We start from the raw sequence: 25,739 nt of genomic DNA on the forward strand, positions 1-25,739 counted from the left end.
ATTATATTGTTTCATGTGATTACACTATCACTATTAAGTTGTATGACAGAAAGAAACCTAATATGTTTTCAAAACCCACGCATAATATAATTTACTAACTAAAAGTTTTTTTTGTTTTCAGTCATTTGACTGGTTTGATGCAGCTCTCCAACCAAGATTCCCTATCTAGTGCTAGTCGTTTCATTTCAGTATACCCCCTACATCCTACATCCCTAACAATTGGTTTAGAAAAAAGTTATAATTCTTATAAGATGTCACTTATAAATTTAAATAAAAAGTACACAAATTTATTTGTCTTGTTACAGTTTAGAAGAAGATTGTGATCCTAGTGTCATGTAAGAAGATACTAAATACTTATTATTTATTGTTTTATGTTATAGTCGTTTATAAATCCAATAGCCTACACACCTACTGTAATAAGTGTCAGATATCATAAATTGCAGTTTAAACATAACTTTAAATACAAATGTAAATATGGTAATTAGATATTGATGTTATGATTTCTTAATATTATTTTTTTGTAATTAACAGTGGTTGTGGAACGAATAACAGCTCTTTAACTCCCTGCACAAGCAACTCACCATCACAGCAAAAATCAACTTATAGCATGGACCCTATATATAAATAAATTTTTTGTCACCTTTGTTACTGAATGTGTGACATAATTAGGGTTCCAGGTACTTTACAGTACTGTAGCTTGGATTATAAAACACGAGTTGAAGACATATAACCTTTTTTAAAAAAAAATATTGTATATAAAGTTAACCGTAGAAGTGATAGTAGTATTAGTTTTCTGTAGGTGTAGTTTGCAGGGGATTTTTTTTTATTTTAATTAAGTTTGGCTGAACTTAATTTAGTAGTATTATGTCATTTAATTTTTTTTTTATAATACCTATGTAAATACATTATTGTGCCTGTAAGAACTGGGAAAATTAAAATGTAAAACTATGCAGAAAAAGCTTTATTTTTAGGATCAAATTGAAAATTTATGAATTCAAAATATAAAAATGTGAGATATACATTTTATCGACCATATTTTTTCAGTTATCTCAAATTATTTAAAATCATAAAAAATAAATAATCTAATCTAAACTAATAAACTAATCTATAATGAGAAGAAATTGGTTAAAAAATCTATGGTTATTTATTTTCAAGCAGGAATAATTCGTAGTTCTTCCCCCAGGCCTTTGAAAAATCACCATAAATCAGAGAAAAACTTGACAAATTTTATTTGAGCAGAAAAATTACTAATTTCATCAATACTATCGATTCAAGAAAACCAATCAGCAATTATATTTATTAGTAGTATTAATGCTACAAATTAAGAGTTCGACTTCCTGATTAAAAATACCCACTGAATCCAATCAAATTGTATTGAAATCTCTTTGAATTGTACAGTGTTCTAGCCAAATCCTGTTCGGTGATATTTCAATAACATTCGGCTGAATTCAACTGATTTCTTCAACAGGAAACCGATTAAATCTAACCAAATTTTATCCAAATTAAAAAAGGTCTAGTCAGATCCCATTGAAATAAAAAGTAAGATTTATTTATAAGTATAAAAAAATCTTACTTTTTTGAATAAGTAAGTATTCATGATGGTAATGTATACGTTTATTACTGGTATAAGAGTATTCAATATTCTTGAGTCGAGTTGAGTATTTTAGAATCTAGTAGAGTCGAGTATTTAAAAACATTTTTACTGAGAAATATTTTAAGACTCATGTATTCTCCATTCCAAATTATTTTTGTGAATAAGATTAAATGTACAGGGTGTCCCATATAAAACGCAACCCATCAATCACTCATCTATGAAATTTAAAAAGTCAAGCTTACTCCCCTACTCGTTACTGAAATGGACTCTTCCAACATCTGAACATCACGGCGACGCAATAGAACACTACCGATAGTAACAACAATGCAATCATAACGTTCAGTGTATTGCTAGAGACCAGATGGTGTTTTCGCTAGATGAACGTGTTTTCATTGTACTTCAGTACGAAATCGGTGGTTGCAGTGCAAGATTTGTTTCGCCATAAGTACCCAGATAAACCAGCTCCTAACAAAACATCAGTATTAAGGTTAGTCGCAAAATTTAGAGAGACCGGTTCTATTGATAACAAGGAACACAAAAGATCTGTGTCGGTGTTGAATACAGATACAGTCACTGAAATAAAAGACCGACTACTCGCCTTGCCAAATAAATCGATCAGACGTTTGTCTGCTGAAATTAATTTGTCTAAATCAACTGTTCACCGGGCGACCAAACAATTACAATTACGACCTTATCGTATTCAAACGTTTCATCGACTTCTTGAGCCTGACAAAGAAAAACGGCTACAATATTGTCAATGGTTCCGTTGATTTCTGCGTGAGATTCAATGTTATGGATTCGTTATTTTTCACAGATGAAGCACGGTTTCATTTGGATGGTTACGTAAACAGCCAAAACAGTAGAATTTGGAGTGCTGAAAATCCCCACGATTTTCAATTTTTTATCACAAAAAAAAACAGTTACACCCTCAGAAGTTGGGCGTGTGGTGCGCGATATTGTGGAAGAAAATAATCGGTCCTATTTTTTTCCGAGTACACCATTAATGCAGAACGATATCAGGATATTTTATTTCAGTTCATTGCACTCTTGGAAGAGGAAGACAGACACTGCTGGGTACAACATGACGGTGCGACATCGCACTATGCAGGTTCAACTTCTGATTTCATTGAGGAATTCTTTGGTAATCGTGTTATCGGTCGAGGCTTGTGGCCACCAAGATCTCCAGATTTGACTGCGGCAGATTTTTTTCTACGGGGTTACCTCAAAGAAAAAGCCTACAGCAACCAACCACGAACATTTGAAAGTCAATATTGAACAAGCTGTATTAAATATCCAGCCACAAACTTTGAAAAAGTTGCAAGAAACGCTGTAAAAAGAATTGAAGCTTGTATTCAAGAAGATGGCCGCCAACTTCCAACATTTACTCTAAATGTAAGGTAATGGATGGTAATAATAAAAATTACATTTACACATGCCTTTTTATTATTTCAATACCTACCAATATAAGGTTGGGTTGCGTTTTATATGGGACACTCTGTATAATAAGATTACTGTGAAATGTATTTTCCTATTACATTAAGATTAATTTTATATTGATGAGGTAGTTAAATATCACCAGTTTTTGAATTTCCAAGTTGAAAAATCAAAATTAATTATATGATCTATTTTGAATGTTATTTGGAAAAATAACATTAAGACTTCATCTATATCATGGTTATTTTAGTCAGGGAAAAATACTGTAAATAGTCATTGGTTGCCACACCTCCTCCGTTCCTAGTCCTGATGGGCTTTACCAGACATCATCTTTTAGCCCCTCTAAACTTGATAACATATCATCAGTTTGGCCTCTATCAGGAATGATGCAATTGTCTTGGCAGACATTTCATCAGTGAATTTACAAAAACTCTCATTGCCTTCGTATGGCCTCTTCCAACCACAACAACTTACCATAACTTACAACTCTTGACTATCAAATTAACCAATTTGCAGAGGTGCACCTTCCTCTAACACTGAAAGTTTCACACAAAAACTCTGTCTATCTAACTTCAGTTAGACTACACACTCAGATCAATACTTGATTGGGTCTTTAAACACCAAAATTACTATTCTCATACCAACAAAACAAGTGTTGATTGCAACAACAGTTTTTTCCTTTTGATTTAATCAAGCTTCTAATAAAAATATACTCTATTTCTTTATACTCTGTACTTTCAGGAGCAAGGTCAATACCTACATTCTCCCACACCACAGCTCCATCACAGAATTCTCCACACTTGCATCCTCATCTTAATAGGGAATATCTTAACTAACTGGGGCCAAAATGTCTATCTTGGCAACACCCAGGCGGGCCCAAAGCCACCTGGGTTGCTATTCTATCTATACATCTACAACAGCATCCCCTTGGACATTCTCTATAGGGCTAAGAATCTAAGGAAGCCAAAAAAGCAGTAACAAAAAATGAATGAATTTTTTGTTTAGGGTTTATTTCCGTTTTGGTTTTCCAATTAACTTGGACCAGAATTTATGCTTGCTAGCTCTGTAGCTAATTTGGTATGTTCAGCTCTGTACCTGGGTCAGACATAACATGGAGCATAATATCAATGGCCCCATACCCTGGACACAAGCCTGATTAATCAAACTAAAGCTGGCCAACCTACCTTGAAAAGCACAAAGTTCAGAAAGAAACTGTCTATAATGCCAATTGTGGGTAATCCACCTAACTACCCTGCATATTTCTCACATCAGGAAAACTACCATGCGTGTAGTGGCCATCAGACGATTCAGTCCACCTGACCTGCATAAATGAAAACCTTGGTTGTCTATTTTTTTTTATGAAAAAAGAAATAATAGAGATAAATAATAACAGAGGTATGCCGGCCTACCTTAATAATGCATCATCAAGTAATCATAATGCAATTGGAGCCCAATCGCAATTGACTTATTTTAATAACAACAACCACCTCTTGAGAGACAGTCCTGTAGGCACCGATCACAGATAACAATAGGGGCTGGGCTCTCAATAAAATATTTTGCACCTCATAACATTATGTAACATTTGTACCTCATTCAGCGAGTCCAGACAAGTGTAAATAATCAGTGAAAACCACTTTTAAAAGGGAACCCTGACTTTTGTTTCATTTGTAGTTTTTTTTGGCAATTTTATAAGCACATTTTTTTTGTCTTCAGTCATTTGACCGGTTTGATGCAGCTCTCCAAGATTCCCTATCTAGTGCTGGTTGTTTCATTTCGGTATAGCCCCTATATCCTACATCCCTAACAATTTGTTTTACATATTCCAAACATTGCCTGCCTACACAATTTTTTCCTTCTACTTGTCCCTCCAATATTAAAGCGACTATGATGTCTCTTCCTGGATGTCTATTCCAGACTTAAGTCTGTCTCTTCTATACGCACATAAATAATACTAATAAATATAACTTCACTTTCTTTCAATAATTCATCTTTTTTTTTTAAAAGGTAAAAAAGACAATTAAAAATACAGCAATATTGATACTAGTGTTCGGTCAAGACTAAAAATAAAGAAAGAATAGACCATGTCTACAGGATTCATTTCTTCTAGTAATAGAAATATTACAGAAATAAAATGTTGATTTTTCAGTAGTTGAATGTTGAAGTATACTGTATTAAACAAATTAGTTGCTACTTCCAGGATTAAAGCTTGTACTTTTTTGAATTAATTATCAAGCACTTATTTAAAGGTAATATTTTTATTAAAAAAAAAAAAAATACGTATTTAATATATGCTATTTCCAAGCCCCATGACATTATTAAAACTATGTATTTAACTTGTATTAACACATATTAAAAATATGTAATTAACATTTTAAAATAAGGAGTTTTAATTTTAATCTCTTAAAATATCATCATTATTAAAACATTTTCACGGATATTAGTAAAAAAAAATCTTTTCTTATCATAATCATTTTTTCATCAAAATTAATAGTTTTTCAATATATATTCAAAAATTTAATTATCCATTTTTTATAATACTTATAAAATAGATATTTAAGTATGAAATAGATATTATAAAATATATATATCTTATAAAATAGATATTTTAACATCTATTTTATATCAATCTAGTATGTTTATGTTCAGTAGAAAATAAGTATATACCATAACAGTCAAACATCATTGAAGTTTGATATCTTGTCTCTTGAAATAAAACAGATCAATTCAGATTTTGGTTGCTCTTCAGTAACAATACCTGTCCAAGTTTATAAATGTTTGTAAAAATATATATAATAATAATTCTTTATTTCATAATACATATACAAAAAAAAATGTTTTTACAATATACAGTAACATATAACTATGATAACTGAAAAATATAAAATTAACATTAATAAACTTATTTACAAAATTTCTCTTAAGTTAATTAAAATCACAATATACTTAATTTTGTTTTTAATTACTACTACATTTAAACTAATTAAATTAATTAAACATAGCGTTAAATGAATTTTCATTAAAAAATTAAAAAAATTCTTAGATTTGATCTAAAAAAAAATCTAAAAACAAAAAACACAGTTTAAGAGACTAACAAAAAAACTTAGATTAATGCTTTATTATTTATTACCGTTAATTACTTAAAAAATAAAAGTATATGTATTAAAGATAGGTGCCTCCTTAGCGCATAGCTGTGTTGAGGTCACCATCAGTTCTTAAATTAATCAGTTGAGACGGATGCTAACAAGTTTCTCTAATAAAAACACAAAGATTCATTTAACAATTATTTATAACCTAAGAAAATTACACATAATAGAACTTTACCTTCAATGTTTACACGATTACTTAACGACTTATTTAACACTTAATTACGATTATTCAATGACTAATAAATTAGTGTCACTCGATGAAAAATTTAGTTTGTTAATTAAAAAGAAATTGAATATCCTGCAACGTCAAAAGCCATAGTCTCGGCCTTTTGGAGAAGATTGGTAGAGAATTTGCGGATGTTATAGAAACTTTAAGTTTATTAAACAACTTTGGGGCACAATAAATGAAGAAGCGCTTATAAGTCTCGTTTTTCAGAAATGGAATAGCTACACTATAAATATGGAATAAACACTATTATTACCCCTCATATAACCTCCTCTAATATAGAATATCCGCAAAACCCGGTAAACATAAATATACCTTAACGGTAGGTAAGATTTGCAATCTTTGAAACAGCGGGAAGGATGGTTCAAATCTATTTACTTTAGTCATAATTCTTACAATCTTCTTTTGAGCAATCATAACAGGATTGAGAGTAGAAATATACGTAGCTCCCCAACAGCAAATGCTGTATTGCAATTTTGAATTAATAATTGAATAATATATTGATTTAAGGACAGAAATTGGACAAATATATTTAAGATAATAGAATTTCCTAAGCGTTGAATTCACGTAACCCTTCAAACTAGTTATATGAGCCTTCCAGTTGATACTCTCATCAATTATAACACCCAAATATTTTAGTCGGTCAACCCGCTCTATTTGGATACAGTTAACCACAAAAATTATTATCCAAAAGACAAGGTTTACATTTAAAATAAATATCATCAACTTTAACACGCTTAGACCTGGTACTCAATATAAAATGAACAAATTTAGTTTTAATACTCAGGGCCATTCTGTTTATTGTAAACCACAGTTTCAGCTTATTCAATTCATTTTGCATTTCATTTTTAACAGTAAATGCGTTTTCTGAGGAGTAAGAGAGCACAGTATCATCTGCAAAACATGTCAGAGAACCTGTGAATTTACCAGTACATAAATTATTGATGTAAACCAAAAATAGAATTGGCCCATGTATAGAACCCTTAAGGACACTGCAGGAAATTGGGGTTGAATCAGTAACTGAATTTTTGAAACGGACACACTGTGTACGACCTGTTAAATAACTTTTGAACCAATTATTAGTGATACCTCTAACTCCCGCTTCCCATAACCTATTCAAAAGAATATCATGATCAACGCAATCAAATGCTTTGGTTATATCTACAAAAATTCCCGTTACACATAAATTTTTATTCAAACCTTCAAACAAGATGAACAAAAATTAAGTAGAGCATCTTCAGTAGATTTCTCCGCAACAAAACCAAATTGATTTTCGCTTAAAAATTTGTAATATTTTCGAGAAAACAGAGAGAAGAGATATTGGTCTATAGTTAACGTCAGTATCCGAGCCCTTCTTAAAAAGAGGAATTACTATGGCTGACTTTAAAGGGTTAGGGAAAGAACCTGTCTCAAAACTTAAATTAAAAAAAAATGAGAGAATAGGGGAAATAATATCGCTAATGTGTTTCCAAATAAAAGCCGAAATCCCATCAATGCCGGGTGCTTTATTAGAGGTTAGACTATTAATACATCTGCTAACCTCCTCTGAACTAGTTGGGAGAACAAAAGAAGGATTTATTTACATGTGATTCTGGAAAACACCGATTATATTTATCTCTACTTAAACCACAAGACGAATCCAGAGAATTTCTTAAATTATCAACAACAGCAACAAAAAACTTATTAAACTCATCGCAATTTGAATCATATATCTGCTCTCCAGGATTAGATAACGAATTTATGCCTATAGCCTCATTCTTATTTTTAGTTCCCAGAATTCCATTGATAATTTTCCATTGTTTTCTAACATCCCTTTTATTTTCATTAAATAAATTAAAATAGTAATTCCTCTTTTGTTGCTGCATATCTACCTTTAGCTTAAGTGAATAAGAATGAAGAAATTTTCTGTCATTTAGTCTACTTTTGGATTTTTTATACAACGTGTTTCTAAACGCTTGTAGTTTACAAAGGTGAAGTGTCATCCATGGTTTAAGGAGTTTATACTTATTAGTTTTTTCTTAACATAGGTTGATTTTTCTAGGCTAGATTTTAAAATAGTTATGAAATTATCGAAAGCCACTGATACATCTCGCTGCTTATAAATGCATGGAATAATCTATTCGAGATAAAAGAATTGGTGATGTATTTTTTGAAGATATCTTGGACCGAAAAACAGAAAGTTCACATAGAATCACGTCATGGTCAACTCTACCAGAGGATATGACTTTTGATTTACAGTCTATGTTATCCCTTGTTCGAAAAAAAATATGATAGAGACAGCTGTTGTCTCTAGTAGGAGAATTTATTAATTGCTGTAGACCATAACTAGACATAATAGTTAGATAATTATCTATATCATTTGAATGTTTGAGCAAGCATTAATTCATATCACTTATAACTAGCAAGTTTCTGTCATTATTTGAAACTGATAAGACAGAGTTTAACTCTTCTATAAAATACTTAACAGAGTGGGAGTGCAGTCTATAAATAGCAATTATAGCAAGAGACAAGCTGTAATCTGTGTTTGATAGATTAATAGTCACTTTTATAGAGTCAGCAGAAATCATATTATCCATTGCATTTGAATTGACCTTGTATTGTTTAGATACATATATCATAACTCCGCCAGATCTGTATGACTCATTACAGTAAGCAAAGTGATTGTAGCCATTGATAGAAAACAAGTCTTTCTCAGAATTGTTTATCCAGACTTCTGATAACACTATTACGTCTGGTGGCTTATCTAACCTACTTAAATACATTATAAAAGCATTAAAATTTTCTCTTAAGCTACGAATATTTTGGTGAAACACAAGCAAATTTTCTATATCTTTACAATAATTATTAAATTCTATAAAAGAATTGTCATGGTTAGCCATTTCTTATTATTTAAATTTGTAAAAAAAAATATTAAACATTTTAACTAATGAATACTTAACAAAAAATAAAGAACCCTCAATGAATACTTAAATAATAATAGTAAGTAGCTATTTACTTAAGTTTTTCAATATCATCTATTGAATTAATAGGAAGAGCCAAGTCACCTTGGTTTTTCCTGATGAATATCTTGCCATTTCGGATCCACAGATAAGTGTATTGCTTGTCCTTCTTTAACATCCTGGCAGGAGTAAACAGCTTCCTCTTCACCGGACTGAGGCTTTCGTTGATGTATATTGGAGCCATGTTTTGATGAATTCCTAGATGTTGATTTATAAGATCTCGTTTGACTCTTCTTTTTCCAAGCATTTCTTGTTTCTTCTCTCTTCTTACAAACTTTACAGTGATGCCAGCTGGAGTGTTCGAGTTAGGTCTCCTTGCAAGTCGATGACAGACATCTATGTCTTCTCTAGAAATATTCATATTCAGAGCTGAGCCCACATTTTTCTTGCCACCTCATATACATCCTCTGTTTTATCTTCCGGAACACCATGTATTTCAAGTGAATTTCTTCGCATGTATTGCTCGTTTTCATCAAGTCTGAACTCCAGATCAGCAACTTTTTTTTTAAAGTTAGATTATCCTCTCTTAATTGATCAATCAACTGGAAATAATCAGACAGTTTTTTATCTTGACTAGCTAAAGATAAAAAACTGTCTCTTTCTGCTCATTGACTAATGCATGTATGAATTCAAAAGATTTGTTCATCTCCTTTTCCATATGTTTACGGTCAGACTTCGCTTCCTCCAACATCTGTATGACCAGTGTGAAATTCACCTTATCACAAATACTATAATCAGACGATTTGCTATTCACTGATTTGCCAGTCACCGTTACTGTTGATGAATATTTTTTTAATGTTTTGACACATTTTACAAAATGTTATTAACTCTTCACACATATTTTTGATTTATTAGATTATTACAATAAAAATAGTTGCCATCTGGGAAAAATAAAATTTTTCATGAATACGAAGAACAAATTAAGATGAATATATTTTGAGGACAGATGTTATGGTTGATGTATTTAGAATAATTTTAATTTGATAACATAATGAGAGCTCTCTGTAACCCCAAACTATTTTTTTTTCTTTTTTTTATGTGTCTCCACTTCAAATGCAGATTCTTCATACATTCTGGATTGTGTAATTTACAGTGCTTATTTTTAGTAGTTGTTGTGGAATATGTTAAGGAAAATGCCATTAAGAACACTCAGTTCAGAACTTATGATTCAACAATCAGCAATTCAGAATGTATAAAATCCTCAACAGTCCATTACTATTAGTTGAATAGTAGACTGTAGTTTGTAGTGGATAATTTTTTCATAGATATAAATCTGATTTTAGAAATTAATTCCAAAAGTTTTGGACTTAAATGGTTTAAGTGATTTTAATGGGATTAGTACCAGCATTCCTGTAAGGCTTTACATACATTGAAGGCAAGACTGTTGGCGTGATCATAGTTACATTGTTTCTTGACAGTCATTCTTTAAAATCACTTGTCTTCACTTATTAGTGAGTGAATGAGTTATCTGTTAATTTTATCTTAATTTTGCCTTATTCTAAAGAACACTGAATGAACCACTGAGACAAATAGAAAACTGTTGGCATATATGTGTCATATTATTCCATAATGGAACCAAAACCAGCTCAGGTTACCAACAACTTTGAACTGTGCAGTATATAAAAATGAAAACAATTACAATAACTAAAAAGATCAAATACAAAAACAATAATTAAACTAAAAATACAAAAATTGTTTGTTTACTATATTTACATAAAGATTATTTTTTTTTAAGTTTTAATTTTTTCTTAAGAACACCAATAGTCTTTTTGAATTGACAATTTTTGTTCTTGTCAGCATTTAAACAGAACAATATTTGTAGATATGGTATTTCTTACATGCGATTGTTCTTCATTGCACAGTTCTTCCACTAAAAATTTTGCTTTATTTTATATTTTCATCTATCAAATCTTACCCTTTAAAACTTATTAATCATCTGCTTATCCATTTTTGTAAAATATTCACACCCTGAAAGACAGCTAATAAGTTGCAGTCGCTTTTAATTTTTCCAAATTTGGCCAAGAAAGAGTGTTATTTCATAGATTGGCCAAGACTGCCTGACCCAATAATGTCCATAATTTTCCAATATTGTCAAATAAGATTCAGATGAATTTTTTTGTTATATTTAAAACACTAATATCACAAGATAGTAATACTTCTTTGAGTTGGTGGGTGTGTGTATGTGTGTGTGTGTGTGTGTGTGTGTGTGTGTGTGTGTGTGTGTGTGTGCACGTGCATGTTATGACAGAAATTATTTTCTTAAAAAGGTTTTTCTGTATGCAGTATGAATTTATTATAAAATGATATTTATTCATAATCAGCAAACTTATTTTGGTAGATTTAATAGTTTCCAAGTAATGAGTGTGCTTTCTATGTATTAAAAAAAAAATTTGTCATAGGCTAGGTCGAACTACAGGAATCAATCTATGAAGGCTGTATTTTGTACAGATTTTTTAATGCTGTCAAAGTTTGTAGCTAACATTACTAGTAGCAAACACAATACTGATTCTGCTATTGCTAGCTATTATAAATAAAGCTGAACATTGTTTTCAAAATTGAGAGTTCTAAAGTTTAAGTCCTTGTAAAGGCAGGCAGTTGCTTTTATATGGATTTTAATGCTAGACTATGAACAACCAGTGTTTTTTGGTTGTCGTGTTGTCTCGGAAGTGGTCAACTTGAGTCTGTCCCAGACTACATATATACCAGTACACATTTACATTGCGCCATGTCAGGCTTGTTGCAATTACACACACACACACACACACACACACACACGCATGCATGCACGCACATATGAATGTGCATGCGCGTGCGAGAGTAGCTGTAAAACTGGTTACTGGTTGGAAAACAACAAAACAAACATTGTTTTCATGTCATGATGTAAATTACTTTATGTAAAAATTACAATGCTTGCAATACTCAAAGACTATGAGACGATGTTTATTTGTTTATTTTTTGTTTTAGAAAGAATATATTGATTTATCAACAGGAGAAATCTTACCTCAGTTGTCAGTAGAATTTAATCAGCTGATAAGCAAATTGCAGTTGATTGAAGAACAACTTTCTTAAATATTGTAAATATTAACAGATATTGTAAATAAATAAAAGTTAAATTTATGTAAAAATATGCCATTTTTATTTTAATCTATCACGGACACATTTAAAAACATTAAATTTGATTAGCCTAAAAAATGTATTCATTTAAAAATCACAATTTATACTAAATAAATAACTACACACTTAAAAATATATTATGCTACTTTCAATTACATAAATACTAAATACGGTAAACAAAAACAAATTATGGAAGACAGTATAAGATTTTTTCGGCGTAGTTTTTTCCTAGTTTTTACTAACATTTGTGTCAGTATCTGAAAGCGTAAATCCAGCCATAGATGGGACTTCATCATCAGAAATGTCACAGTCACTCCAATTACTTATGCCGACTGCATCATCCAGATTTATTAAGTTTTGAATCGATAAATTTTTACCTAATTTTGTCTTTTTTTTCATATCATCAAATAAACATTTTAAACTCTCTTTAACACAGACTGTTTTGGATTGCAGTTTTTCTTTTTTTTCTTGTTGTTGTTGTTGATGCTGTGAAAGTAGTGCCAGGTGATGTATTGATGGACTAGTTGCCGGTACATTGCTGATTTTACGCCATGACTCATCTTCTTCTGGAGCCGGTGATAGCGATTCAGCCGGTGATGAACATTTCGGTAAATCATTTTTTTTTAATCTTTCTTTTTTCTTTTGTAGTATAGCGGTAGAAGGTGATGACATGTTAGTAATATTATCAAAATCCAATTTACTCTCTTTATCTTCAATTAAACTTGTCTCGGTCGGTTCTAAATTAATTGATGCCAAATGTTGCATGACAAGAGTTTTTATTTCCCTGAAAAAAAATCAAGTTCACTATTTAAAAACCTATTTTATTATCTAATTAACATATTAACTTCCATGTCTTTAATGTTCATTTAAATTTCTCATCACACTTAAGTGATTTATTTTAAATACATAACCAGTCTGGTTTTTAAAACCAGGCTGTTTTATTCTAGAATACTCCTTCCCTTTTGAGAGGGTTGAGTCAGAGCAATGATAACACCTGGAGGCACCTCAGTCTAAGGTAAGGCACTTCAGGTGCTATATGTACCCTTGTGCTGGAATTTGCTGATCAAATTAATTTTACTAACAAATTAGTAAAATTAGTAACACCATCGTGTTGATACACGATGGTGCTACTACGCATCAGTAAGTATCAATGAACACAGTGTGAGATATGTTTCTGTGATTTCAAGATATGGGGTACTCGCCACTAATCCTGCCCACTACAGATTTGTCTGTGTGTGGCTATTTTTTCTGGGGTTGTCTGAAATCATAAGTCTGTGTATAAGATGATTTTGTAAACAATTAAAAACAAAGTATGATTTCACAGCATACTTACAGAAATAGCAGCAATAACAAACGTCAAAGAACTGTTAAACTACGTTGTTAAATTTAAAACGTTTGAAAGAATGTGTATAGAATGATGGGAATCACTTACTAGATGATTTTAAAATAAAAAACTTCTAATTACCATGTAAGCAATATAATTGAAAACGGTAAGTTGTCCGTTATTTATTTTTTGATTTGCTTTACAGTTTTTCAAAACTGCCTATTTTTTAGTCTTATGTGAACTGTATTAGTACAAAATAGGGAAGTCAGCATTATTTACACTTATTGTTAGCATGAAAAAACCTATTTATATTATCTGCCTTCCAGTAGGCTCTTGGGATACTATTTTGTATTTGGGAAAGGGTAATTGAGAAAACTAAATGCTTAAGATGCCCATTTGGTAAAGTTGAATTTCACACTAATATATATAATTTAATTCAGTATGGATTTAGTTGGTTTTAGTTCATAATGGATACAGGAGCTATATTTTTCCATTTGTGACTTAACTCATTCATTTTAAAGCCATTTACTTACTCTAAACTTTTCCGCATATCTTCCAGATCTTGATCTTTACATTTCATAAGAACAATGTTCTTTTCCTTTTCAAGTATAAGAAACTGCATTTCTGTTACTACTTGTTTATATTTTTTTTCAGTGTCATGTAACTGTTGGGTTAAGATTTTGTTCAACGCAACAGTTTTTGAATGTGCTTCTTTAAGCGTTGTTAACTCCTAAAAAAAAAGAAAAATGCAGAATCTCAGATAATTTAACGATAAAACTTAACCATAAATTTGAGAAGATAGACAGATCTTCCAACAGTTTAAATAATACACATATGACAGTTTCCCTCTCTTCATGCTTTCCTTACCATCAGGATTAGGTCGGTCAGTGATACTAGGAAAAGACTATTATGGAAATTTATAATGCTGAGGAAAGTGTAGTAGATAATAGAAACAGTGCTTCCTTGATAATATGGAATGATAGTATTCAAGTTCCTATTTAGGGGTTGCATATACAAATATAGGGGCCAACTAAAGGTTGAGACGCCTATCAAGCTAAAAATGAACTGTGTTTTATAATAGTTTTAGAAGAAAAATTGAAGTTAAAAGGAAAGTTTATTTAGACAAGATATATTCCATTTAAAAACTTAAATGTATGAATAAATGTTGTTAATGTATGAATAAACAAATATTCCATACGCACACACACATATATTTTTGTTATATTCAAATAATTCATCAACATACTGATCACTGTGCTAATAAATTTAATGTTATCTGAATTATAATTATAAAGACTATTGTGTCTTGCAAGAAACTCACATGTGAGGAGAAAACAATAACAGGGTGTATTGTTTTCTCAATCAATCATGAAGCCTCCAGTTTTTCACATGCTACAGCTCTTGATCACTTTTGCCAAATGTCCTCATTCAGTTGCGTGGCAACTGAACCTGGCAATAGAACTCGTTATTGATGGTCTGACTGCTGGGGATAAATTCTCGATGCACAACGCTGCAGAAAATGTAGAAGATGATGGGCATGCACTTATTTGAACTACAGACCTGCTTCACCTTATTCGGTTGCAGATGCCAATCAAAGCACCTCGCGCGACTCGTGGTAGCATAACCATAAATTTTCTGCATCATATGTAATTTCTCTGTAGCAGAGTTACACAAAACATTTCATGTACACTTTTTGTTCAAGCTTGCTGTTCATGTTGGAATCACAAGTGGTAATGCACATGATCAAAATAGCATGAACTGCACAGCTATTCATGCACCCAGTACAATGTCTCTTGGCACACTGACTTCTGAAGGTCGGTGCTCCCTGTGACTGTGCGTGACCTTGTGCTGCCATTGGTTGGCATATTACTGAACTAGTTTTGAAACATTTTGATATCATCATATATGCATATATAAATATATATATGTGTGTGTGTGTGTGTGTGTGTGGACAGCCTAAGTGGCAACACTGTAAAGTTACTAGTAAACATATGGTTATATGAACTGCTGACTTATATTAGGTATTAATATTTTTAATCTATTGTTGCCACATGAGATGTTAACAAACTTTTCGTGAAACAATTTTTTGTTGTGCGCTCAAAAATGAGTGATACTAAATGAGCAATGTTGTGCAATCAAGTTTTGTCTTAAACTCTGTGAGAATACTACTGAAACTTTGGAGATGACGCTCTGTCAGAGCCCAAGTTTTTAGGTGGCATTTTCAGATTGCTGGGAATCAATTGTGGACGATCCACGCTCTGAAAGACCGTTAATGGCAATGTTGAGTGAATTACAGTATGACTGGCAATTAACTGTCAAAATGATTGCAGAACAATTGAATTTGAACTGTACCACAGTCCATCAAATTTTGACAAAACAAATTGGACATGAAAAATGGTTATGCAAAATTGGTCCCAAAAAACCTCACTGTTGAACAGAAAAACAACAGGGTGGAAGTGTGCTGCGATCTTCTAGGAAGAATTGAAAGTGATCCTGATTTTCTGAAAAATGTTATTACTGGTGATGAATCATGGATATTTGAATATGACCCAGAAACAAAATGCCAGATCAAAGAGTGGCACACTTCAAACTCACCACATCCCAAAAAAGCAAAAATGAACAAATTAAAAATAAATACTTTGCTAATTTCTTTCTTTGATAGTAATGCCATTGTCCATGAGGAGGTTTTGGCACAGAACAGACTGTAAATCAATATGTTTACAGAGAAAATCTTAAAAGATTGCAGAAAAGAGTTGCCTGTGTGAGACCAGCCCTCAAAGAAACTGGATGCTGCATCATGACAATGCACCTTGTCACACTGCACTCTCAATTAATGAGTTTTTGGCAAAGAAAAACGTTCCTGTAGTTCCTCAGCCACCTTATTCACCTGACTTGAGTCCCTGTGACGTTTTCCTGTTCAAGACTTTAAAAACACCTCAAAGAACACCATTTTGTAACAGTAGAAAACATTAAAAAGAAATTTAACCGACCATCTGAAGGATATTCTATTCCGGGTTCCAACACTGCTATGAAGAGTAGGAAAACTGTTTGAAGCGTTGCGTAGCTTCTCAAGGGAACTATTTCAAAGGTGATAGAGTCCATGTATAATTGGATTGTAAATAAAAAGTTTTTCTAAACCAGTCTCATTACTTTATTTACAGACCTTGTTAACAATTTTAATTAAATTAAGTGAAAAGTATAAAAAAAATTACACTGCCTAGCACTGAATTATCTGTAATTTTTTTTGTAAGTAATATTTCTTTGAATTCTAGCTTTGGTGGTTTGATTTTCTTAACCAGTTTTCAAATTCTGATTATTAATAATATAATTAACATAACATTTAAATGTATGCATATTTTTATAATAAATGAAAAGTACTGTTGACTGACTGACCTTTGACTGATCTTCACATTTCCTTTTTAAATCTATTATTTGTTTTTCCTGTACCCTTTCCTTATTTCTTAAAGTTTCTAATTCTTCATTCTTATCACTTAATTCACTAAAACAGAATTATTTCCATTTTTAACACAATATTAGGAAAAACTGAAAACAAATGCATTTAAAATAAGCATCATAATGTTATAAATGAGTCACTTTCAAAATACATGAAAATAATTCTTTTGAAGTACTTTTTTAGAATTAGCAGCTTTTTTCATTGTAGTTACTGGTAGCATTATTTTTAATGACTCGCCTTTAATCAGTTTAGGAAATCCCCTTTAACATGTAACTAAATAATATACTTTTCACATGTAAAATTTAGTGAATTTATAAATTATGTCGTATTCAAATGTTTAAATCTTGATTTTTATATGCTAAGTTTGCGATTAATGTTTTTATATGTGAGCCCTGTTTTTATAAAGAAATTGTTTAGTACAGTGACTTTCTAAAGGAAAAATATTTTGAAAGAATATTTTCATATGAAATTGAGTAAGTATATTTGTTAATAATTTTCAAGTGACATGTTTTATTGCGCTGTTTAAAAAAAAACAAGCAGTCATAAATTTAGTAACATAGAAACAGATATTGCAATGGGTTTACAATTTTCTTCAGTTTACATTTGTATTTCATTATATCAGGTATATGTCGGTTATCTGAACGTCGCCTATTTTTCTTTCTTTTTTTTTCACCAAATAAAAATGCCATTACAAAGTTATATATATAACCTTAAAAAACATCAAATTTTTAATGTTAATTAGACAAGGTTATTAAGCGAAGCAAGTCTTAGGTTATGTTTGACTATCATGCTATTTTTCAGTACACGGAATTGTCAGGTTATCAACATAACCTAAGATTTGCTTTGCTCGCTAATCTTATCTAATTATCATTAAATTCTTATCTTATCTAATTAGAAATTACATACAGTACTTGGGAGGAATAATATAAGCTTTGAAACTTTTTAGTGTTTCTTTTTTCTTTATTTATGTCAATATTTAAATTATCTACAAATTCTAATTTTAATAGAACTACTTGAATTAAGTTGAAAGTCTAATTAACATTTTACATACAAACTTTTAACTGTTCACCCATCATCTTCTGTATATTTCAAGATCTATACAAAAACAATTTACAAGAATTGGATTAATTTATGAGTACGAGGTCTGACAAAAAAAAAAATTAAAAAGAATTTACTTTATCTTCTATATTAATATTGTTCTCTTCAAAGAATTCCCCCAGAGGTGCAACACAGTTTGGTACAGCCTTAAGTTAGCTTAGGAACTTTTCCTTGATTTTATCTGTCTTCAGAATCGTCCCATTGATGTTCTCAGTCAGTGGGAACTTGAACTGCAGGATGCCAAGCTTGGAGAATGCAGAGGCTGCGGGATTAATATGGTGTTATTCTCAGTTAAATAACTGTTTGCCCAAATCTGATTGTTTTCTTGGATTGCATTACATAAACAACATAAAAGTGCTAAGTAGTACTGTTGGTTAACTAACAACCTTATGGTAAAAATTCATAATGGATGACCATTGTAATTTTAAAAAACATAAGGAGAACCTAAACTCAAACTTGAGTGTGCATTTATCAGTCCAGGTTCTTCAGAAACCTTCCATCAGGCGATTGGACTTTCATTTTAATACTATCACTCATAATAATACACTCAGGCTTTTGTCACCTGCCATTCTGGGTCATCAGCTAAAAATTATTTTGCTAATACGCTGCTTTTGCTAAAAAAAATCCAATAGTTTTAATGGTATATGATTTAAGGGTAATATGTTTTAAGGGTATATGATTAATAAATCATATAATTTTAAAACATAACATTCTCATCGGAAGCCTTTTTTTCTAACATCTTTCACTGCACTTTATTCATTTTTTAACATAAAATTTAATGCAAATTCTTTGTTAGATCGCTTTCAAACAATATAATCACCCCTCATAATAAAGTAAATCCTAATTACTGGGCTTCCAAATTTGAACTATGCATCTAATATGGCTGAAAAGATTAATATTCATTGTATAGATGGTGCTGCTGCCATCATGTTAGAAAAACACCAACTCAGTAAACAGATGTAGTGCGGAGAATTAAAAAATTCTTTATTTATTTTTTTATCATACCTCGTACTATGATGTAAAAGAAAACAAATAAAAGAATTTACTTCAATAAACTTTGCTTTTCTTCTTTTATTTTTGTACAAGTAGCTCTCTCCAGCTGTTTACACATATTTTCTAATTTATTACAGGCTTCTTCTAATTTATGTTGTAATTCATTAGTATTTTTCTCCGCTTCTGAAATCTTAAAAAGAAATTGACTTATTATTAGTTTAATGAAGTCATTAAATTGTATAGTGATGAGACAAATTTTGAATTACCAGAAAGCTACAGTCATATGTAAATGTAAAACTCACACTTATTATCTTATATTGTATAAACATTAAAATTTAATACACTGCAATTAGATTCATTGAAATATGCAAAACTGAAGTAAAAGCCTTCAGGAATAATGAACTCAGAGATCACCCTCTTTCAGTGGTACCAGTCTTTCTGGATAATTAGAGCTTTAGTATAATTCAACATTAAGTTAATAATTTAAGATCTACCTCAAGATTTTAGCTAAATTCAAAATCATAATTTATTCTCAAATAATTTTGAGGGACCCATTCACATTTAAATGAAAAAGTAATGCAGTAATGGGATTATTTCAGAATTTCACTAAGCAGTGGTTCCATTTTTTTTTTTTTGGTGGTTTCAGATTTTTTCATAATTTCACTACCAAAATAAACATACTACAAAAAGCAAAATTTATAATTAACAATGACTATTTTCTTTAATTTCCCACCTACAGGTAAGATAAATTTCAAACATATCTTCTTTAATGATTGCATTTGTTTAAAAAAATTATAATAAAATTTTAAACAGTAAATGTGATCCATAAATATTCAAAATCTTCATATCATAAACTATTAAAGTGAATATTTTAATAAGCTGTAGTTTATTACAATTAATTTTATAAAAACTGTTCATATTAAAGTAAATTTTTAATAATAAAAAAAATGGGAAAAACTACTGAAGAAAAACCTATTCCTTAAGCATTAGAGGGGAAAAAAGTTTTGCCAGCAAATATGTTAATTACATTTTACACCGAAGATTAGATATATTTTATAGTACTAAAATGTTTTGGTTATTCTAATAATATCCAAATGATATTTTATTTTTAATTAACTATTTTGTAAAACAAAATAAGGTAAATTAAAAAAAATATCATTTAATACCTACTGAATTTTAAAACACTACCAGACATGAATTTATATTTCATACACAAAGCCCTAACAGTTTTAACAGAACATATTCAGTAGTTGCACTTTAATTATTCACATAATTAAAATTGGTAATTAAGCCTTTAAAAACCATCACGTCCATTGATTACAAACAGTTTGAACTTGGAGAACCCACTTTAAATGTACATTTTTATTAACAAATTTGATGGTAGCAAAGACTTCCGATCCAAAGTACATAACTCGCTCAATACTTATGTAATAATAATATTTGTCATGCTATTTAAAATAATGTCATCAAAATGGTAGTGGTGTTGTGGTGTGAATTAAAGACAGCAGAAATTCTTAACAAGTCCTTCTTAACAACATTTCATCAAATTAGCAACAATCTTCATATCAGAACCTGATTTGTATGCAGTAAAAAGGTTATCTAGTCAATTTTTTTTCTTTTAAGTACAGGATATTATTAAAAATTTTTAATATAAATAATCGGAGATCTTGATGAAATTAATCAATATTTTTAATTTGAATGATAATGGAAAAGTAGTCTTCTAATGAAATTATATCAACCAAACACATTGCACGTTAGTTTATTTTTTAATATAAAAAATCAAAATGGAGAACTGCAGATTCTAGTTCCAAACAGCTACTAATATACAATTAAAACACAAGATTCATTTAAATCATGGAAAACTCACAATGTAACTGAACTCAGTTTTTTATTGTTCACATAGCTTCTTTCTTTGTGTTTGTTCTTAATAAAATAAATAGCCAATTCATTTTTTTAAAATTCTATTCATTTATTAAAAAATGTTAGCAGAAGCATTATTCAACTGCTTCTTATTAAAATATTTAGTAATAAAAATATTTGTAATTTGAAAAATAATTAACATAAATACAAAGAAAAATTAAACAAAATAAATAGGAAAAATCTCTTGTAGTAAATAATTTCTTAAGTCACATTTAACATTTCAGAGATTTAATTTTAATTCTGAAACGCTAATATTTATAAACTAATGAGAACCTCCAAATGTAAACCTGTTCAACTACTGATTGCACTTTCTTTAATTGTGTATTAACTTTACATGCATATATTGATGTTAGCTATTCATAATTAGACCACAGTAAAGTATTTATTTATCTTTCTCTACTATTTCATTTAAGTATATGTAATTATTTATTTCAAAAATTTTATATTATTTTCAGAAGCAACTGGTATCAGTTAAAATGCATTAAAATTGCAATTCCATTTCTCCTTTAGTGTAGTTACTATATTGCTCTAAAATCAGTTTATTAGTTTGGATTATTGGAGAATCTTAAAGTATCCTTCCGCTTGCAAAAAATCAATCAAGCTGTATATCTCAATTCATCAATTTCTGCTTTACTGTTAGTGATCAGAAGGCTGTAGGCAGGTTGGCTGGTAAAGATTACAGATTGCTACTAGCAGTTGTACAAAATTAATACTGCAATTAAAGGTCAATTTTGGAACGGTCTGATTACAATTAATGGAAAAATATGGGCACTGATCTTCAATCTTCTGCTTTCGTTCTAATGTCAATAGGTTTATTTCCCTTGGAAATGTAGCGTTCCTTACGCTCATTAGCCAAGATATCTATTGACTCCGGCTATAACACAGACTGTCAACTGCGATGACTGATATCACCCTGGCAGTAGTATGCTGCATTTTGTGCAGGAAATCAATTACCAGCATACCTTTTGAGTCCCAAAACACAGTGGCCACAACAAGTGGCCACTGTGACAAGTGTATTTTGGTCTTGATCAGTACCCCTTTCCCACTTTTCCATCACACCATAATTGTTCTCTTGCTTTCCAGTATATAGTGGTGGACCCACATTTTATTACACGTCACAATATGGTCCAAAATTGCCTCTCCTTCTTCCTCAAAGTGATTTAGAAGCCGTTGACAGATGTATTTTCGGACATTTTTCTGCATTTCATTGAGAAGACATGGTACCCATCTTGCTGACACTCTGCTGTATCCAAGAGTGCCTGACAACGTTATATGCTCACTCCCAACACTTGCTCACCTCTGATGCAATTTCAGTGATGGTTATGCAGCAGAAACTTTCTACAAGTTCAACAACGGCCTGGTTGTTATCATCATCATTGATGCTGGTCAGTGTGATGTTTGTGATTTTCATTCTCCACAGCAACACCACCAACTACTTCAACATTTTCTGGAGTCAAAATTTCAGAGGATTTGTTACCTTCATTAGCAAGAAATCGGATTATAATTTGGTGTACAATGGACTATGATACCTCTTGCTCAGACATTCTGCTATTGATGTGGGAACATGACCTACAAGCATAGCTAGCTGAGCTCCCCTCCATACATATCCAACTAACTACCAGCAGCACCCCACCACATTCAATGCTCTTCCTTAATCCACATGGCAAAATTCTAGTTTATAAATAGAAACTTTAATTTATACATAATAAACACTAGCATAGAAAGGTTTCACATTTTTATAATTATTGGTTTATTACTTACTTCATTGTCTTTCTTTGGTGCATTTTGTAATAATTCTAAAACACATTTTAAATCCTCTTCACAAATAATAGTATTCCAACTATCTTTCACTTGTTGTGGTGAAGTATTTGTTAAACGGGTAACTGTATTTTCCATATCTCGAATTATGCGTGCCATATTTTCATCTTCTGCTGTAATAAACAATATATTTACATATAATTAAAAAAAAAAATTAATCATTAATTATTCTCTTTAATATATATATATATTTATTTTATTTATTTTATATATATATAAAAGATAATATGTCTTTCAATAAACTATGACTCATAGTAAATATATTTACAAACAAAGAATAGTTCAGATGCTAATCTGTTCTGTGGAGAGAGATTAGGGTTAAATTACCGCAGTAATTCAACCTAACAGAAATATATTCACTACAGAGAGAGATTACACCACATGTTTCATGGTATCAGTCATGTGTATGATGGATATACACCTTACAAAGAGTGCAGTCAGTCATCTTCAATGGCTGACTAAGAGGCAGACTCCGATGACTTAGATTAGTTTATGGTTTATACCTCTCTGAAAACCCTAACTCTCTCCACATAACAGATTAGCATCTGAGTACTGATAACACAGTGTGGCCTTTGAACTTGCATGAGTCATTTGCTTTCTAACATTTATATCTTGTGTTTTCCTCATCCTAAGCATAACTATAATGGCATTTTAAAGTATTAATAAAATTGAAGTAATTGCTCAAATTATTGCCAAAACAACTTTTTTTTGTGATAATAAAATATTTATTATCACATGAACAATTTAAAACTAGGTTTATTGTCTTATTTAAAATGGTAGTTAAAATTTATCTAGAAAATTTTCTTTTACTCTTCATAATAATCAGTATTATTTATACCTAAGCTACTTTAATAATAAAGTGAATTACTAAATTCACAAAATAAGGCAAATAAAAAAACCTTTACTTCAAAAACATTAGAGTTATATGGAAAATAATTACTCAATAGTTTGATCATGTGGAAAATTATTAGTACACATTATAGTAGATTATATTTTTATTACAAATAAATATAAGCACAAATAACCATACTGTATCTCTATTTATAAAAAAATAATAGTAACTTACATCCTTCTGGAAATTTTCCACGAAGTTCTCTAACAAGGAAGTTCAAAGTTCTCACTGGATTTAAGAATGCTAAGCCGCTATCCCCAGCTTGATTAACATCATTAATGTTCTGATGCCAGTTGTTAACTTCTCCTATCTCTATATGAGTGCTGGAACATTGGACACTACGATCTACCAACATAATAGATTCTCCTGTAATACTAGTACCAGAATCTGAATAATCTAATTCATCTTGTGGAGTTACAATTCGTATTGAATGATGTGAAGATTTCTTCTTGACTACAGGAATTTCACGGGGACTTTCACGCGGTGATTTCATTTTTATATTCTTTGTTTGTTGAACAGGATGCTCATAACTAAAATTTCTATCTTTCTTTTGGACTTGTGTTTGGTTTCTTCCACTAAACCCAGTTCTTTGTTGTTTATTAGTAGTGCTTTGTGGAAGAACTGTGGCAGTATGTTTCTTTTGGTCTTTACCAACATTCTGTTCTTTCAGTATTCTTCCCCAAGAGTTTACTTTTCTGTCAGGAGATTTTGTTTGTAAATAATTATTACGTGCAGAACTCATTTTTATTTTATCATCAGTCTTGTGTAAAAAATTATAATCAGATGCAACAAGTTTTACTGGAATAAAATCAATATCGTCGTCTGTATTTTTAGCCGTAGATTTGTGTTTTACTAGAATCTTTTGACTTTTCCCAGGCAAAGCTGCTTTTATTAAAGCTCTATCATAATCAAAATCAACACTTTCAAAACAAGGACTGCTTTTAACCTGTTCCCTTTTTAGAGGAATTTTATTAACAGATCCTGAATTAACAGTTTTACATTGGTTTTTCGAATGAGTTTTAAGTAATTCTTTTGTCTCAGTGGAAAAAGATCCTATTACATCACTAAAACCAACACTATCAGAATGATAACATTTAACAAAATCAGAACCTCTGGAAGCTTTGAAACTTTTCGTAGTTTTAACTTTTTTGTTCGAATCTTCATTAACATTTCTTGCTTTACAACTTTTTGTACCCTTAACTGAATAATAAACTAAATGATTACTGTTCATTTTACAAATAAACACATCATTGTAAAAGCAACTTAACCAATTCCTGTTAACCTAACAAACTGATTTACACTAACTTGAATCAGAATTTAAACAAAAATAAACACCATTACCTCGTATATCGTTATTTTGAGCTAAATAACGATAAATGAGGTATAAATCAAAATAATAATAAACGATTTTAAAGTTGTTTAAAATTACGAAGAATTTGAAATTATAATGGATACAACAATAACGTTTCCTTAACAATGCTTGATTGATATCATCGTTTGACGATTAATGCGCGCGCAATCTTACATCAATCTTTACATACATTTCTTCTTAAAACATCCAATTAAATAATTTTCATTCGTTATGAAATTGTTTTGTGTGTCTAGTATTTACTAGGCGAATGTTTATTTTTATTAGGTGCTGAAAATTATAATTTTACTTTAGCAGTTCAGATAAAGAATTTTTTCTCTAACACCTTAGTAAATTAAACTACAGAGTAAGTTTTTAT

The 25,739-nt window shown here is 30.5% G+C and overlaps 2 protein-coding genes across 4 annotated transcripts in view; one reads left to right on the plus strand and one right to left on the minus strand.

Moving 5' to 3' along the window:
• The window catches only part of LOC142331063 (tetratricopeptide repeat protein 27), a 97,600-nt gene extending 85,069 nt beyond the window's left edge, over window positions 1–12,531 (plus strand). Inside the window, exons 17-18 of one of the 3 annotated variants that reach the window (XR_012757881.1) lie at window positions 5,033–5,274; window positions 12,364–12,485. Coding sequence is in view for 2 of the 3 variants with exons in the window: in XM_075376711.1 (XP_075232826.1) it covers window positions 12,364–12,468 (105 nt within the window). In the remaining variant the exon portion in view is untranslated. Of the gene's footprint in view, window positions 1–305; window positions 360–5,032; window positions 5,275–12,363 lie in introns of those variants that run through there. The other 2 variants (XM_075376711.1, XM_075376712.1) reach the window with 2 other exon arrangements.
• Window positions 12,524–25,476, minus strand: LOC142331064 (uncharacterized). Its single transcript, XM_075376713.1, has 6 exons — window positions 24,187–25,476; window positions 23,064–23,233; window positions 19,436–19,572; window positions 17,231–17,336; window positions 14,371–14,567; window positions 12,524–13,297 (listed from the first exon to the last, which is right to left on the minus strand). Exons 1-6 carry the CDS (start codon window positions 25,241–25,243, stop codon window positions 12,742–12,744), a joined length of 2,223 nt encoding a protein of 740 aa, XP_075232828.1. The 5' UTR covers window positions 25,244–25,476; the 3' UTR covers window positions 12,524–12,741.
• Between the last annotated feature and the right edge of the window lie 263 nt (window positions 25,477–25,739).

This window comes from Lycorma delicatula, chromosome 10 (assembly GCF_047948215.1).
Source record: "Lycorma delicatula isolate Av1 chromosome 10, ASM4794821v1, whole genome shotgun sequence".
Taxonomy (NCBI): Eukaryota; Metazoa; Arthropoda; class Insecta; order Hemiptera; family Fulgoridae; genus Lycorma; species Lycorma delicatula.